Source organism: Hemiscyllium ocellatum, chromosome 37, assembly GCF_020745735.1.
Source record: "Hemiscyllium ocellatum isolate sHemOce1 chromosome 37, sHemOce1.pat.X.cur, whole genome shotgun sequence".
In the NCBI taxonomy this organism is placed as follows: domain Eukaryota; kingdom Metazoa; phylum Chordata; class Chondrichthyes; order Orectolobiformes; family Hemiscylliidae; genus Hemiscyllium; species Hemiscyllium ocellatum.
Window position 1 is genome coordinate 9,779,329 of NC_083437.1, and position 18,027 is coordinate 9,797,355.

Below are 18,027 nucleotides of genomic sequence, written 5' to 3' on the forward strand. Positions count from 1 at the left end.
AGAGACATTAATAATGTATATGTGTTATTGGTTATACAAATTGACCGAGCAGTAAGAATTAGAAAAAGTGATTTTCTGATGTAGTATTAGATATGTTTAGCATACTTCATCAACTGCAATGAATGTAGTACTGATTAACTTCTTAAACATGAGGTGAGTATATATCAAGCTGGAGAGGGATTAAATGTTTTAAATTGAGATGGGGGTGAGTTACTGTGCTATGGAATATAATGGAACCTGACCTGCAAGGACCGTCAGACTATTACCCTTGGAAGGTCAGGCAGCATCCAAGGAGCAGGAGAATCGACGTTTTGGGCATAAGCCCTTCTTCAGGAATGAGGAGGGTGTGCCAAGCAGGCTAAGATAAAAGGACCCCACCACCAAGGATATATTTCCCTTCCCTCCCCTATCAGCGTTCCGGAAAGACCACTCCTTCCACGACTCCCTCGTCAGGTCCACACCCCCCACCAACCCAACCTCCACTCCCGGCACCTTCCCCTGCAACCGCAAGAAATGCAAAACTTGCGCCCACACCTCCCCCCTCACTTCCCTCCAAGGCCCCAAGGGATCCTTCCATATCCATCACACATTCACCTGCACCTCCACACACATCATTTACTGCATCCGCTGCACCCGATGTGGCCTTGTCTACATTGGGGAGACAGGCCGCCTACTTGCGGAACGTTTCAGAGAACGCCTCTGGGATACCTGCACCAACCAACCAAACCGCCCCGTGGCTGAACACTAACTCCCCCTCCCACTCCGCCAAGGACATGCAGGTCCTTGGCCTCCTCCATCGCCAGACCATGGCAACACGACGTCTGGAGGAAGAGAGCCTCACCTTCTGCCTAGGAACCCTCCAACCACAAGGGATGAATGCAGATTTCTCCAGCTTCCTCATTTCCCCTTCCCCCACCTTATCTCAGTCCCAACCCTCGGACTCAGCACCGCCTTCTTCACCTGCAATCTTCTTCCCGACCTCTCCGCCCCCACCCCCTCTCCGGTCTATCACCTTCACCTTAACCTCCTTCCACCTATTGCATTCCCAACGCCCCTCCCCCAAGTCCCTCCTCCCTGCCTTTTATCTTAGCCTGCTTGGCACACCCTCCTCATTCCTGAATAAAGGCTTATGCCTGAAATGTCGATTCTCCTGCTCCTTGGATGCTGCCTGACCTGCTGCACTTTTCCAGCAACACATTTTTCAGCTCGATCTCCAGCATCTGCAGTCCTCACTTTCTCTTATTACCCTTGGAAAACCACTTTGACGTAACTAGATAATACAGTATCTACCTGTCTTTTGTAACTATGAAAATTCACATTTTTGGAATGTTGAGGGTCTCATTGAATGGATTAAAGGGAAATTGTATCTTCCAATGAACTAGAAAGAATATTCATTGTCCTGAAATTAAAGATTGCTAATGAACCTTATCAGAGTGACACCTGGGAACATTCATGGTCTGAAAATGTGATTTATTTTTGGCTGACAAATAATTTTGCTGAGAAAGGAGTATTTTTCTATTTGGCTTCATGGGCTGAATGGCTTCTTTTTGTGCTTCTGTACGTTGAAAGCTGTGAATTTACAAGTTGTGCATTGAGGAGCTAGCCCAATTTCCTCATGACCCTTAACGTATGACCATACGAGAATAGGATTGTAAACAGTAGCATTTCTGATTGGTACATTCACCAAGCCAGAGCTCGGCCTCAAACCCTTGCCTTCTCTAATTTTTTCACCATCTTTCCTCATATACCATTAGAGGCCTTTTAAACTGGAGAGGGAGGAATGTGTCCAGGAGAGAGACAACCTTGAAGAGAAGGGAGTGATGAAGAGGAACCAGTAACCAAGAAGAGGAGTGGGAGGTGGGTGGTGCAGGGATCAGGGAAGCGTAACTTGGAGAGGTGGGAGACAATCAGGAGGAGTGCAGGCAGTGTTCAGCATCAGTCTGTGCAATTTTAATGTGGAGTCGAGGTGGAAACCCACTATATCTTCTGCTCCATATTCACCTCAGAAATCTTTTTTAAACTTGCCCCCATCGTTGGTCCTCTGCAGATGAGGGAAAGGAACCACATTTACTTGAATACAGTTCTCTTAAAACTAGCTGTTTCCAGCATAGTGCATTTTTACAAGCACGTTGACTATTTGTATGTCCAAACTGACCAGCAACTGTTTTAGATCAAGGTGCTATCTACCACTTGCCTTTACCAATAAGGCTGACAGAATATTTTATGGGCACAATGACTGTGCTCTTGTTACCTGCCATATTGAATGTTTAGGTCCCATTTGTGCCTGAAAGTAAGGTCTATATATTTCTATTTTCACATATTTATTGACATTGCAATTAAATAGCTAGCAAAAAAAATTCTGTTTCAATCCATAATGTTTTAACTTAAGACTTAGGTTTCTATAGTGTTAACAAATAATAGATTTCTCAGTTTTCTCTTGACTATGAATACTAAATCGTGTTTTTTATAGGTAATCAATGGTAAACACTTCAAAGCGATACATAAAATTTCTCATTTCCTCATAAATTATTTCTTTGAAAGCACAGTAATGGACAAGTAATGATTGCTGTTGTACTAAACGCACGATTTGAGTCCCGGTGATGTGTGCAGCTGCAGTTTCAGAGAGATTTAGTTCACCCAGAGTTCAGGGCCCAAAAACATCTCCAATTTGTTGAGATCTGTGGGGGTGAGATTTTAATTTATAAACAATTTATTTTTTCTATTCGCTCATGAGGTATTGGCGTTGATAGCTAGGCCAGCACTTATTGCACATCCCACCTTACCCTTCAGAAGGTGGTGGTGAGCTGCCTTTTTGACCTGCCGCAGTCCACGTGCTGTAGGTCAACCCACATTGCCACGAGGGAGGGAATTCCAGGATTTTGACTCAGTGACAGGGAAATAATAGCAATATATTTGCAAGTTAGGTTGGTGAGTGGCTTGGAGGGGACTTACAGGTGGTGGTGTTCCCATGTATCTGCTGCCCTTTTCCTTCTAGATCAAAGTCATCGTGGGTTTGGAATGTTTGGCAAATACCGTCAAGGCATCTTTCAGATGGTACACACTGCTGCTACTGAGCGTCAGTGGTGGAGGCAGTGAATACTTATGGATGTGGTGCTAATCAAGCAGGCTGCTTTGTCAAGTGTTGTTGGAGCTGTACCCATCCAGGCAAATGGGGGGTGTTTCATTACATTCCTGACTTGTGTCCTTGTAGATGATGAACAGGCTTTGGAGAAGTGCATTACCCACCATAGTAACATCTAACCTGCTGTTGTAGCCACTGTGTTTATATGGTGAGTCCAGTTAAGTTTCTGGTTAATGGTAACCCCAAGGATGTTGCTAATGGGGGGTGGTGGGAGGGGGTGGGCAGGGTGGGTCAGTGATGATAACACCATATAATGTCAAGGGGCAGTGATTAGATTGTCTCTTATTGGAGATGATCATTACCTGGTATTTGTGTGGCACAAATGTTACTTGCCATTTGTCAGCCCAAGCCTGGATATTGTCCAGATCTTGCTGCAATTGGTTATGGACTGCTTCAGTATCTGAGGAGTCATGGCTGCTTATGGCATGGAGGTAGGCCATTCAGCCCCCATTGTTTGTGTTCTGGAAAGGAAAAGGAGAACTTTTGGAAGAAGCCAAATGAATCCAATTTCACATACATTTGTGCAGGAGAATTGTTTTCTCCCCAGCCCCCATTTCCCTACTATAATCACTATCATATGATCAAATTCTGAAATCTTAAGTCAAGTAAATATTAAGATTTGAAGGCAGCATGGCATTTTAAAGAATATGGTATGGACCTTGTTATACTGATTTTAACTAATTTTTAAACTTGAAGACTGCAAATCAATTCCAATCAACAAAAATAAAGGTGCCATCAGTTTTGAATTATAGCATTGCATTGTGTTAACATGAGGATTGCATCGAAGTGAACTCAAGGTGTCTTTACTCAGTAGGCGTGATTTCACTTTTCTTCAACTTCGTCCACCCCAGCACCTCCACATCACGGGTTATAAATCAGTACCATCTCTGAGCTGCAACTCACTGTTTTGTTATAGATCCTGTGTGTAATCTCACTTGTTGCTATATTGTTTTGGTAGGCTTCAAGGTTTTGTCAAGACCTCTTTGTGGTTTTATGTTTACTTAGTACCAACATTGCTGAATTATAATGGATTTTCTGTTTATTTTTCTCTCGTGATGACTGAGCTTATGATTCTTTCAGATAATCTCAAATATTTAGAACATGTACTTGATACAGCAGTTGTCCTGAGAGAACCCTTCCTTGCTACTGTCTTCTAAACTGCAGTTACAAACTTACACTGTATCAGTATGACATTGGTTTTTGGAAGGCTTTTGAGCAGGTTCTAATGTTCATGCTAGTTAAGCTGCTGAAGTCCAATTCTGTTTTATATAATTAGTTCCTTCTGGAGCCAACTTCACTAAGGAGGATGAGGAAAAGGAGAATTTAGCCTCCCTTGCTGAAATAGATTTAACCTAAATGCTACCAGGGAAAGATTGTTCCTCCGCATGAAAACAAAATGCTGCGGTTGCTGGAAACCTGCAGTAATCTGAAATCTTAACGTGTGAACTCTGTTTCTCTCTCCACAGGTGCTGCCAGACCTCCTGTTTTTATTAAGTATTCCTCCCAGCATGGCCTGAATTTGAGTTATCTTGGTATGTAACGATTGTTGTGTTTGATTCCTAGAGCTACCACTGTGACTTCAAGAGCAGCTTTAGCGCAGTTGCATGCTGTTGGCTTCCCTGAGATCCTAGATGATAACAATGAGCTGGCAACAGTGATTGACCCTGATGAACTTTCAAACTTTAATCTGCAGAAGGAAAAAGCAGACCATCTTCAGAGCAATGAGATAATTCTTCAATTTCTAGCTTTCAGCAGGTAACACAAGGAGCAGTGTAAAGTCTCGACTCTTCAGTAACTGTTATCTTAAATAGCTGATGTGTGTTGACTTATTAAAATCTTACAGATGTCAGGCATGAGGTCAGGCACATTGTTCACAATTTCTGCAAAACCTTTAGGGGCAAGCGTTACTTCACGAGGTCAAAGGGAAACTTTGAGAGTGACGGGAAGACAGTGCGTCTTTCTTTCCTAATATATCCTTCAGGTTTGATACAAATTATGAGTAACAAATGCGAAATCTAATTCATACAGGCCACTGTTAGATAGAATTACATAGGATGTATGACAGAGAAACTGATCATTTGGCCTGACTGTCTGTTTGCTGCTCATTATCTTTCTTTTGATCGAACCCAATCACACAATGTTTTATTCCTTTCTCCTTGTCCTTTTGACATGGTAGCACAGTGGTTAGCATTGCTGCCTCACAGCGCCAGGGACCCAGGTTTGATTCTACCCTTGGTGACTGTCTGTGTGAGGTTTGCACATTTTTCCTGTGTCTGCGTGGGTTTCCTCCGGAAGTAGGATTAGAGCTGATAAATTTTAAGAGTTCACAAGATTAATCCGATATACAACAGGCAGTGAAGTATGAATCAACCTTTTGAAGCCTCTAAAATGGGGTTGACTGAATGGGCAAGTTACACATGCGAATTCTGTTATTAAGCATTTCCATTAATGTTCTTTTGACACTGTTGTTGATATCTGGTACTTGGAGCATTTTTTGAAATTTATTTACTGTGACTTGCACTGATTGTGTTGCATTGGCTGACCAACACGGAGCGCTGCATTTTTGGATGGCTAACTTTAAATCAACACCTTGTGTCCCCCTCTCAGATGGATGTAAAAGATATTGCAGCATTATTTGAAGAAGTGTAGTGCAACCTTCCAGGGTTATGGACAGATTTTATCCCTCTATCAGCACCTGAAGTATTGATTACTGATTGCTCGATTATTTGTGAGAGCTTGCTGTGCACAAATTGGTTGCTGTGTGTCCCGGAATATGTCAGTGTTTACATTTCAAAACTAATTAGTTGGATGTAGAATGCTTTGGGATGTCTTGGAGCTGTTATTTTTGTTATATAAACCTGAAAAGCCTTTTGGTTTCTGAATTTCCAATTCTCTCTCTAATTTCCATCAAAGTACTTGTGTGTTTCAGAAGCACAAAGGCTATCGATGCGTCTGCATGCTGTCTACAGGTTTTACAGGATGTGGTGCTTCACTTGCCCGTATATTGAATTATAGGGCTGTCGTTGCAAGTCAGGTGGAGCATACGGTATATGTCAGATTATTCTCAAGAGGTAGATGAGCCATTTTTTGTTTGATTTGCAGCTGCTCACTAACAGTATCCCATGCTGCTCACTAATGATAAGAGTTTCAAGTGGCCGAACATTTTACTAGCAGCTGAACACTGCACGATAACCCTTCGCAACGTTTTGAGGAAGACATGAGGAGCTGCTGAATGTTTCATGGTTAAGTTGACTTTTTTAAGACCTCACCAAAAATCCTCTACAAGTGGCGCTCCTTTTTTGTTGAAATGAAGCATGTTATTTTGTAGTGATTTAGAATTACGGTTTGAAATTCAGTATATCGGCAAGTGCATTTTAATAACTTGCAGCAAAGCCAGAAATGTTGCCATTTGGACTTAGTAAAATATTTCATGCCTGAGAAAATATTAAATGGATGACATGGTGGCTCAGTGGTTAGCACTGCTACCTCACAGCACCAGGGTTCCAGGTTCAATTCCAGCCTCTGGCGAATGTCTGTGTGGAGTTTGCATGTTCTACCCATATCTGCGTGGATTTCCTGTGGGTGCTCCGGTTTCCTCCCACAGTCACAATGATGTGCAGGTCAGGTGAATTGGCCGTGCTATATGTTAGGTGCATTAGTCAGAGGGAAATGGGTCTGGGTGGGTTACTCTTTAGAGGGTCAGTATGGACTGGTTGGGCCGAAGGGCCTGTTTCCACATAGGGTATCTATCTAAAGTTGGTTGGTGATCACCGGAGCTGGGGAAGGTCTTGTAGCAGCAGATGCCAAACTTGAGCTGGATATGCACAGTCAGTCGCTGTTTAGCACAGGTCAAACACAAATTTACTAGTTTAGATGGTTACATAGCTGTCTATGCTGTTTAAAGCAGAGAATTAATGCTGATCAGTTCCTGTCTGGTGGGGATTCTAGAGTGAGTAGGCTTTATTTAAAATTAAGAGAGCTCCCATTTAGCACAGAGCTTGAAAGGAGTTACTTGCCTCACTGTGGCTGGTGTTTGAAATTCCCTTCCCAGACATGAGTGCAGGCTAGAATAAAATATATTGCTTACAAATTTTTGATCAGCCAGGGAGTTGAGGGTTAAGGGGACCAGTAGGAAAGTGGAGCGACAGTAACAAGCTGATCAACCATGATCTTATTGAATTTAGTTCACAGATGCATTTTGGGAAGGAAATCTACCAACCCTACCTAGTTTGGCCCATGTGAGAATCCAGACCTTTCGCAATGTACTTGACTCTTATTGTTCGCTTGGCCTACCAAGCCACTCAGTTCGAGTCTAATACAGTCATCGAGTCAATCAAACCCTTCGGTCTAACCTGTCCACGCTGACCAGATATCTTAAATTAATCTAGTCCTATTTGCTAGCATTTGGCTCATATCCCTCTCAACCCTTCCTATCCATATACCCATCCAGATGCTTTTTAAAATGTTGTAATTGTTCCAGCCTCCACTATCATCTTCGGCAGCTCATTCCATACATGCACCATCCTCTGCATGAAAAGGTTGCTCCTTTAGTTCCCTTTTAATTTTTTTCTCCCTTCGCCTTAAAATCTATGCCCTCTAGTTTTGGACTCCCCTACCTTGGGGAAAAGACTTTGGTTATTCAGCCTATCCATGCCCCTCATGATTTTATAAACCTGTATTATGTCACTCCTCAGCCTCTGACTCTCCATGAAAAATAACCCCAACCTATTCAGCCTCTGCTCAAACCCTCCAATCCTGGTAATATCCTTGTAAGTCTTTTCTGAACCCTTTCAAATTTCACAACATTTTTCCTATAGCATGGAGACCAGAATTGAACACAGTATTCCAAACGTGGCCTGACTTAATATCCTGTACAGCCACAATATGACCTCCCTACTCCTATTCTGAATGCATTGAACAATAAAGGCAAGTGTACTAAATGCCTTATCCATCACACCCCCAAGATATCTTTGTTCAACAACACTCCTCAGGACCTTATCATTAAGTGTATAACTCCTGCCCTGATTTACCTTTCCAAAATGCAGCATCTCACATTTATCCAACTTAAACACCATTTGGAACTCCTCGGCCCATTGGCCCATCTGATTTAGGTCCGGTGAGTGATGGGTGATAAATGCTGGCGCAGTCAGTGATGCTTGCGTTCCTTGAGTGAATAAAAATTAAAACAGCCCAGAGGAGCTGCTTCTACTATTTCTTATATTCTTAGATTTGAGAATAGCATATTTGGAACTTATCATTACAGAACTTTGGAGAAAGCAAATTAAAGTAGCACAGAGTGAATAATTGTGGGATTCGCCTTGTGACATTTCGATTTAATATTCTTACAGGAACAAGTGACACAAATGGCTCAATTTGGACTGTCTCTACAAAGTTAAATCTATGATGTATGAAGGAAACTGGAAATTGAGAGAAGTAGAAGGTCAATTTAAACCTTTAGAGTGCTGTCTGGTAGGATTTGTGAACATAGCTGCAGGGGTGTGTTATCATTGCTGATAAGCTCCACTATTGCATTGCTCAGCGTAACTGACCTTAAGAAAGGCCAGAGAGACAGAGTGGAAGATGATGCTCGGCATGAATGATTTTGAACATTAAATAAGATAGAGCTGTACCAATATGTTGAGTTGTCAATTCACCGCCAGGATTGTTGACAGATGGAGAGGAATTACTGTGCTTACTGTGTGCAGCAACATCAGAAATATGCTGGTGGATATTTCCTTTGTTCTGTATTTATGTTAAAAGCCCTGGCACAAAGGAAGATGGTTATGGTTATTAGAAGTCAATTATCTCAACCTCAAAACATCCGTGCAGGAGTTTTTCAGGGTAGTGAACTAGGCCCATCATAAGGTCAGAACTGGAATGTTCACTTATCTTTGCACAATGTTCAGCACCATTCACGATTCCTCAGATACTGAAGCAGTCTGTGCTTACATTTAGAAATATCTGGATAATATTCAGATTGAATATTATCTGACTTTTGACTGATAACACCTAAGTATCGCGCAATGTCCATTTCCAACAGGACGAATCTAACTATCTTCTCTTGATATTACCACCACTGAATTCTCCACGATCAATAGGGTGGTGTTTACCACTGAAACTCACCTCCTAACTCCCTAAAGCCTGTCCACCATCTACAATGTACAAGTTAGGAGTACTCTCCACTAGCCTGGATGGATGCAACTCCATCAACACCTAGGAAGCTTGACACCATCCGGCACATAGCAGCCTGCTTGAGTGGAACTACATTCGCAATCTTAAGAAACAGTCAGTCCTTCTACCTTCAGTGCACACTGTACCATCTGTAAGATGCATCGCAGCAACTCCTCAAGTCTTCTTTAATAGCACCTTCCAATCCATTTCATCTACTATCTTGAAGAACAAAGGCAACAAACACATGGGGACCACATCAGCTCTGAACTTCTCTCTGAGTTACTCACTATGCTGATTTAAAGATAATTCTGAACTCCTTCACTGCTGCTGGATAATGTGGGAAGATAAGGGGATAGGCAGAATATGTATTCCACCAGTTAGCTATTGAAGTTTCATTTTTAAATCTGCTGTGCAAAAATAATAGGAAACTTTCAAACAGAGGTGTTGATTAATGAGACATGTTCAGCACTGTCACAGTCAGTGAATTCGCTGTGCTGTAGGGTTGTATTTAATGGTGGTGATGTGTGACTCAGACATGTAACTGGACTGTGACTCAGTTGGCTGCGAGATCCAGGCCACCGATGATCAGGAATTACAGGCTAGGGAATAATGGAAGAGAACATGACTCCCCTTTCTGATGCCGGATCCTTTGATTAGGCATTGATGGCTTTGAATAACCCACTGCATGGGTTTACTTGCAATGTTCCCAGCATGAAGTCTTCCCCACTTTGAATTGGGTTATTGTGAACAGTCATTGGATTGGCCCTTTAATTGGTTGTTAAATGGTCATGTAAGACCTTAACTGGTGGAAGGGAAGGAAGGGACCATTCAATCATGGATTTAATTTGGATGGAGGTTGGGGTCCCCCTGGGTGGCACGGTGGCACAGTGGTTAGCACTGCTGCCTCACAATGCCAGAGACCCAGGTTCAATTCCTGCCTTTCTGTGTGGAGTTTGCACATTTTTCCTGTATCTGCGTGGGTTTCCTCCGGGTGCTCCGGTTTCCTCCCACAATCCAAAAATGTGCAGGTTAGGTGAATTGGCAAGGCTAAATTGCCCGTAGTGTTGGGTGAAGGGGTAAATATAGGGGAATGGGTATGGGTAGGTTGCGCTTCGGCAGGTCGGTGTGGACTTGTTGGTCCGAAGGGCCTGTTTCCACACTGTAAGTTATCTAATCTAATCTAATCTCCCACCCACCAATTAAATACTCCTCTGTTACCAAACCTGACACTGAAGAGTGCATTGAATTCTAGCCATAAGCAATGAGGACAATGGTCAATTTTTAGAGACACCTTTGTTTTCTTTAATTAAAGCGGTCAAAGCTGGAAATGGAGACTTTTTGCCCAATAAATTATATATATGGTATTGAGCCTAGATGTCTTCTCAGAGGCATAGACCCAAAGCTCAAATGACTTCTTTCATTGAGACACTAAATCCCCAACCCTGAGTTCTAATTCTAAAATATCAGGACACACAACAGAGGCAGTACGCCAGAAGATTATCTCGAAAGATGGAGCAATCCCTTAATATTTTATGAATCAACAGTTAGGATCGAAAACTGTCTCACCACTACAACGACTTGGTCAGATGCAATTTGTGTCAATAATTAACATCGCTCCCTGCGCTAAATTGACAATAATGTATTCTCCTACAAAGATCTGCTTGCTTGTAATTCAGCAGTATTAAGTGAACAAATTGATCTAATAACTCAGCACAGTAATCAACATCGAAAGCCCAAGCACTTAAACGAGTCGTAAATCATCTTAAACAGCAGTTTCTACATTTAAATGTTTTTCTATGCTTTATTGAACAGTATGAAAGAGATTTGTTTAAAAAAAATAAGTTTAGTTATCTTGCTACTAATGAAATCTTAGACTGCAATAATCTAGCAATAAATGTATGTCAGGTTTCACACTGCATGAAGAACTGATACGCTGAAAATGTGTTGCTGGAAATGCGCAGCAGGTCAGGCAGCATCCAAAGAGCAGGAGAATCGCCGTTTCGGGCATGAGCCCTTCTTCAGGAATGAGGAAAGTGTGTCCAGCAGGAACCCCACCCCTCCAATCGCTACCAGGACAGAACCCCACTGGTCCTCACCTACCACCCCATCAACCTCCACATACATCGTATCATCCGTTGTCATTTCCGCCACCCCCAAACGGACCCCACCACCAGAGATATATTTCCCTCCCCTCCCCTATCAGCGTTCCGAAAAGACCACTTCCTCTGTGACTCCCTCGTCAGGTCCACACCCCACCAACCCAACCTCCACTCCCGGCACCTTCCCCTGCAACCGCAAGAAATGCAAAACTTGCGCCCACACCTCCCCTCTTACTTCTCTCCAAGGCCCCAAGGGATCCTTCCATATCCGCCACAGATTCACCTGCACCTCCACACACATCATTTATTGCATCTGCTGCACCCGATGTGGCCTCCTCTATATTGGAGAGACAGGACACCTACTTGCAAAACGTTTCAGGGAACACCTCTGGGACACCCGGACAAACCAACCCAACACCCCGTTGCTCAACACTTCAACTCCCCCTCCCACTCCGCCAAGGACATGCAGGTCCTTGGACTCCTCCATCGCCAGACCATAGCAACACGACGGCTGGAGGAAGAGCGCCTCATCTTCCACCTAGGAACCCTCCAACCATAAGGAATGAACCTAGATTTCTCCAGTTTCCTCATTTCCCCTCCCCCTACCTTATCTCAGTCAAATCCCTTGAACTCAGCACCGCCTTCCTAACCTGCAATCTTCTTCCTGACCTCTCCGCCCCCACCCCCTCTCCTATCACCCTCACCTTGACCTCCTTTCACCTATCGCATTTCCAATGCCCCTTCCCCAAGTCCCTCCTCGCTATCTTTTATCTTAGCCTGCTGGACACACTTTCTTCATCCCTGAAGAAGGGCTCATGCCCGAAACGTCGATTCTCCTGCTCCTTGGATGCTGCCTGACCTGCTGCGTTTTTCCAGCAACACATTTTCAGCTCTGATCTCCAGCATCTGCAGTCCTCACTTTTTCCACGAAGAACTGATAAACCAGCCTTAGCTCAGTGTTAGTATTTTCATCTCTGAAGTGAATTAAATTCAGCGTGCAGACTCAGCTAGTTCTCCAGTGCTCAATGAGGGTCTGCTCATGAGCTGACATTAATGCTAATGTCGGTGATGTGCAAAGTTCCTTGGCACTTTGTAGTAAAGAGCTGGGGAATTTTCTCAGTGCCCTGGGAAACATCCCATTCTACACCACCAAAAGCTGAATCGTTTGTTGGTCGTTAGTTCGTATTCGTTTGCGGCATTTTGCTGTGTACAAAAAACTTTCTCTTGTGTTTCGCTATTTGTAAGTCTCTACGTTTCAAAAGCATAATCTTCATTGTAGAGTGTTTTGGGATATCCTGAATACATTAAAAGAGTGATATAAATATAATTTTATTTTCATCCTTAATTTAACATTGGAGTATTCTGCAAAAGCTGGAGGAATAGAATTAATTTTAAATATGTATCCAGTCTGTTTTGTTGTGATTAGATACAAAGAACAGTTACAGCTGGCAGCTCCTGAAGTATTCTGTGGACAAAAAGAAAAGCCAAAATGTAATGGCAATGACTGAACAACACCTGCTACAGGCTGAAGGGGATACCATCTCAATAGAAACCTCAGACTAGAGACTTTCATTTCCAAGTGAAGGAATTAATTGGGTCACAAAACACTAACCTTTGTTATTTCCAGCAAGGAAAACTTTTTCCTGTGTCCTCCTAACCCTGAATTTTTTTCTCTCTGATATACATTACCGCATTTTTCCCAAAAGAGTAAATGCTGTAATGCATTAAAAAATAGTGAACAATTGTTGGCATACTCTTCTGTTATGTTTTGGAATATGATTTCAATATCTGAATATCTTGTGTTTTGAAAAAAGCCTTTCCTTTAACTTTCATCAGTATGTGCTGTACTTCATTGATTAACATGTCATCTTGTTTGAAATAGAAATGAGACTCAATTAGCTAGAGATGTAAAAGTTTATTTTGATAAATGTGACTGTTATGAATGCTTCACTGATTTGTGGCATTGCCTCATGTATACATATAAGCAAATGTGTGTCTGCATTTTAACATATTTCAGAATGCAAATTTAAAGTTAAATGAGGCTGCACTTTCTGTCAGTGCCTTTCACAACTTAACTCTCTGTAGTTTAGTTTTACATTGAACAATTAGCATCTATCCCATTGGCCATCAAAGTATAAAATGAATGGAGGTTGACCATCTGATGTGTGCAACTGTTTGAGTACAGGGTGCTGCCCTATCAGTAAGTTCTTGTCTTTGCTTTTATTCAGAGAACCCGAGGGCAGTAGTCAACCAGGATCAATCTACTTCACCTTCCAGTTTTATCGCTTCTCACCAGTAACAACACAGCAGCTGCACCTTGTCAAGTTGCGCAACCCACAAAAGAAAACTTTGAAGTTTACACCTTTCATTCTTATACCACTAAATAAAAATGGTACTGGTAATTTAGGTGAGTATTACGAGTTATTTATAGCAGAAAAAAAGGCCCTTAGTTCTAACAGCTGGATGATGGAGTTCATTCTTCACAACATCTTCCTCCCATCCTTATTCCTTTGCCCCTTCTGTTCCTGTCTTCCTCATGCTCTTATTTAACTTGCTTTTCACTGTATGCTATTTACTGTAACTGCTTCTAATGAGGGTTAATAACACACTCTAACCACCAGGTTAACAGGAATTAGTGCAGATGCCTTGCTAACTGAATTGTTCATTACTTGCTTAATGTACTTTGTAAATTAAATTACTTTATCTAACAGAATGCACATTCAATGTTTGAAGAAAAATTATGGTTGTCACCACAACTGACCATGTAAAGTATGAACCTCAGATCAGTTATGAGTTGGGTGTTAGCTTAATTCATCTCAATAAGTTATTGTTTCTACCTCTTACCCCCTTCCATAGAGTTAATGTTATGAGTATTTCTTGAGGGTGGTGCACTTTGTTTTGGTGGAGAGTCATGATGGGATTCTATTGGTTTATTTTCATGTCCGGAGCTACAAATGTCAACAAAACAGATGTATGCATTTTAAAGGTCTGTCCTGAGACTGGAAAATCAAATCTTAAAAGTAAGGGATCTTATTACGCATCATTTCAACTTTTGAATTTTGTAGGATCATTTGCAGCAGAAATTTTCAGCAGGACCTTTCTAGAGTTGTTTATTCTGTATTTAACTGACATGTCCTCACTGATTCCCATTTGTATGCAGATTCTCCAGGGCTGGAGCTGAAATTCATGGTGGAGCCGAGTTATATGAAGGAAGGAGAACAGCGATGGTTTATGCAATATCTGGCCACGCAGACGTTGCAGATTGATGTCTGGGATGCAGAATCCTTACTTCTGATTGGCACAGCAACTGTGGAACTGAAGGTAAAGCCCCGTTTCTGGATGGCATAAAGACACAATGTAAATGCAAGTTGTTTTGTTGATGCACAGTTGAGTATCAGACTACATCGATGTCCTTCACTAAAAACTCCAGACTATATTCATCCATAAAATACTGAGATATTTCATTGAGGTGTAGAGTGGATCATTGTCCCCTTGATCTGCCATTCTGTAAGAACTTAGCTGATCTGATTGTGACCTCTGAAATGGACAAGTTCATACATTCCTACATTTTTACCACATCTGCCACTTTATTACCATCTCTCCTTACCAATCTATATCTATTTGGAACATTCTTCTGTCCTCTTCACAATGTAACATTTCTACCTATATGTGTGATGAACAAATTGAGCAATCATACATTTGATCTCTTCTTCGAAGTCATTGATGAAGATTGTAAATACTTGAAACCCCACCTCTGATTCCTGTAGCACTCATAGGTTACATTGTGCCAACCCAAAAATGATCTATTTATGTCTACTGTCTGCTTCCTATTAGCTAACCAACCATCTATCCATGTGAAGATGTCACCCCAATGCTCGAGACTCTTACTTTTAGCAGCAATCTTTGATGTGGCACTTAGTCAAAACCTTGTGGAAATCTAAATGCACGGCATCAGTAGGTTCTCCTTTATCCATTTTGCTTGTTATTTCGTCTGAAAATGGTCCATGTTAATGCGTCTGAGTTATGCATTGTAGTTATGCCAAGATTCAAAGAATAAAGACTTATAAATCAATAGGCTACATCTGAACATTTCTTCAGCATGTCTGTGTTCGTACTTAAAATTTAAAATGAAGTGAAGCCCTGAGGCCGAAAGGAAAGAGAACTGCCAAAATAGGAAAGAGAGGACAATGTAAATTTACGTAATATCAAGCAATGGTTCTAAAAGCTGAGGGACCAAAAGAGACGGGGGCTCCATAGTTAGGGGGGTCCTTAGGAGGGTCCATAGTTTAGGGGGTCCTGAGAAAGTGAGTTAGTGGTGATGGGAAATGATTTCAAAACATGAGGACATAAGGGGATAGGAGGGGGCAGTTAGTCCATGGGTGTGTGAGACAGTACCACGGACATTTTCATCACCAGCTGTCAGTACAGGTATCAGTAGATTAATGTATTTTAAATCTGTTAGGCAAGTTTTGTCTCCAGATGTAGCAGCTTAAAGGCTCAGATTGCAGTGGAAAAACAAGGCATGTTAGGAATGATAAAGGACCAGAATCTGATCTGCTGTTCTCTCACTTACATCATTTCTTCATTTAAATCTTGTTTTTTTTATTTTTTTCACCCTTCTTTAGCAAGGCTATACTCAGAACCATAGAATCTCTACAGTGTAGAAACAGGCCATTTAGCCCATTAAGTCCACATCACCCCCTCTGAAGTGCATCCCACCCAGACTCACCCCCTACCCTTGCCCTGTAACCCTGTATTTCCCCTGGTCAATCCACCTAGCCTGTACAGCTTTAGATTATTGGAAGAAACCATTGCAGACATGGGGAGAATGTGCAAACTCCGCACAGCCCAAGGCTGAATCGAACCTAGTCCCTGGTGCTGTGAGGCAGCAATGCTAACCACTGAGCCACCATCCGCCCTATTGTCTAACCAGTTTTAAGAAGACACATAATGGAATGTGATTTATCTCCCTCATTAAAAGAACCAATGATCACTCCTGACAGGAAATCCAGTGCATGGGCAGTGGCTGGGGTCCCGACTTTAGAGTCCTTTCCTAATACTCTGCTTGTATTTTTCCATCAATCACTGCTTTTATTGCAGTTCTACTGAGGGAAATGCTATGTGAAGCTTCACAGCTTTGTTTGCTGCAGATGAATCTAGCACGCCTTTTAAATGAGAGCAGCAAAAAGAGAAAAAGAACTCAAATAATGCCAAGAAGAATTCTGTTGCTGAAATGATTATATTTACATGTAGTTTGCATTCTAAAGTGTGTTTTCTGTGAAAGATGAATTTAAATCAGGCTTTTCATTATCCACTGTTATTCTTTTCAATTATTAATGCTTATAAAATATGTTTGAGCTCTTATCAACTCTCACTCGTTATAATTCACTCCTAATTGTTAAAGTATCCTTTCAGTTAAAAGCCAAATAAAACTTCTAATGTTTCACAGTGAATTGAAAGCTTATGTTTGATGATGCAGCTGACACCTTCGCTTCCACACTAAGTGGTTTAGCTAGTTTCTGTTTGTCTGGATGGAGGGCTTTTTGAGATGAACAGTTTTTGTGAAATTCTAAGAGTAGGATTAACATTTGCTGTGAAGTAACACTTCACCTGACGAAGGAGCAGCCCTCTATAAGCTTGTGATTTCAAATAAACTGTTGGACTATAGCCTGGTGTCATGTGATTTCTAATTTTGTCCACCCCGGTCTGACACCAGCATCCCCACTTCCTTGTACTCACTACCCAAACCCTACCATTTATCTCTCCACCCCTGAGGCTATCTGCCTCATTCCTGATGAAGGTCTTTTGCCCAAAATGTCGATTTTCCTGCTCCTCGGATGCTGCCTGACCTGCTGTGCTTTTCCAACACCACTCTAATCTCGACCCAAACCTAGAGCAGAGTGGAAGTTGGAGCACTGAGATTGTTTCGCAGTAATTAAGGTTTGCCACTCCATTCAAAATCCCATGAAGGAAATTTGGGCAAGTGGTAATTTTTTTTTGATAGTGAATTTTGTTATTTCAGGGAGGCAAGGGCCTAGTGGTATTATTGCTGGACTGTTAATTCAGAGAGCCAGATAATATTCTGGGGGCTTGGGTTTGAATCCTGCTATGGCAGAGAGTGGAATTTGAATTCAGCAAAAAATCTGGAATTAAGAATCTAATGATGACCATGAATCCATTGTCGATTGTTGGAAAAACCCATCACTAGTGTCCTTTAGAGGAGGAAACAATCATCCTTATTTGGTCTGGCCTACATGTGACTCCAGACACACTACAAAGTAGTTGACTCTTAACTGCTCTCTGAGCAATTAGGGATGGTCAATAAATGCTGGTCCAGCCAGCGATGCCCTCATCCTGTGAATGAATAAAAAAAATCTCATAAAACTCACCATAAAATTTTTGGGCTTGCTTAAACATGTATAAATGGATTTTTAATGCAGTGGTAAGTCTTAGTTACTGCTAGAAGTCGAATTCCTTCTGATTTTAATTAGTATGTGAGATTTTTAAAAACTACTGTTTTTCTTTCAGTCCCTTTCCCTCTCATACTCTCTTTCTTAATCCCATCTGTCTTTACCTTTATTTAATTGGTGCTGAATTAATTATTCTAATGTAATC

At 41.8% G+C, this 18,027-nt stretch overlaps 1 protein-coding gene across 1 annotated transcript in view; it reads left to right on the forward strand.

Moving 5' to 3' along the window:
- Window positions 1-18,027, forward strand: part of nphp4 (nephronophthisis 4) — a 402,509-nt gene that overhangs the window by 290,629 nt on the left and 93,853 nt on the right. Inside the window, exons 13-15 of the mRNA XM_060851914.1 lie at window positions 4,706-4,897; window positions 13,641-13,819; window positions 14,573-14,733. Coding sequence (XP_060707897.1) covers window positions 4,706-4,897; window positions 13,641-13,819; window positions 14,573-14,733 — 532 coding nt within the window. The remainder of the gene's footprint in view (window positions 1-4,705; window positions 4,898-13,640; window positions 13,820-14,572; window positions 14,734-18,027) is intronic.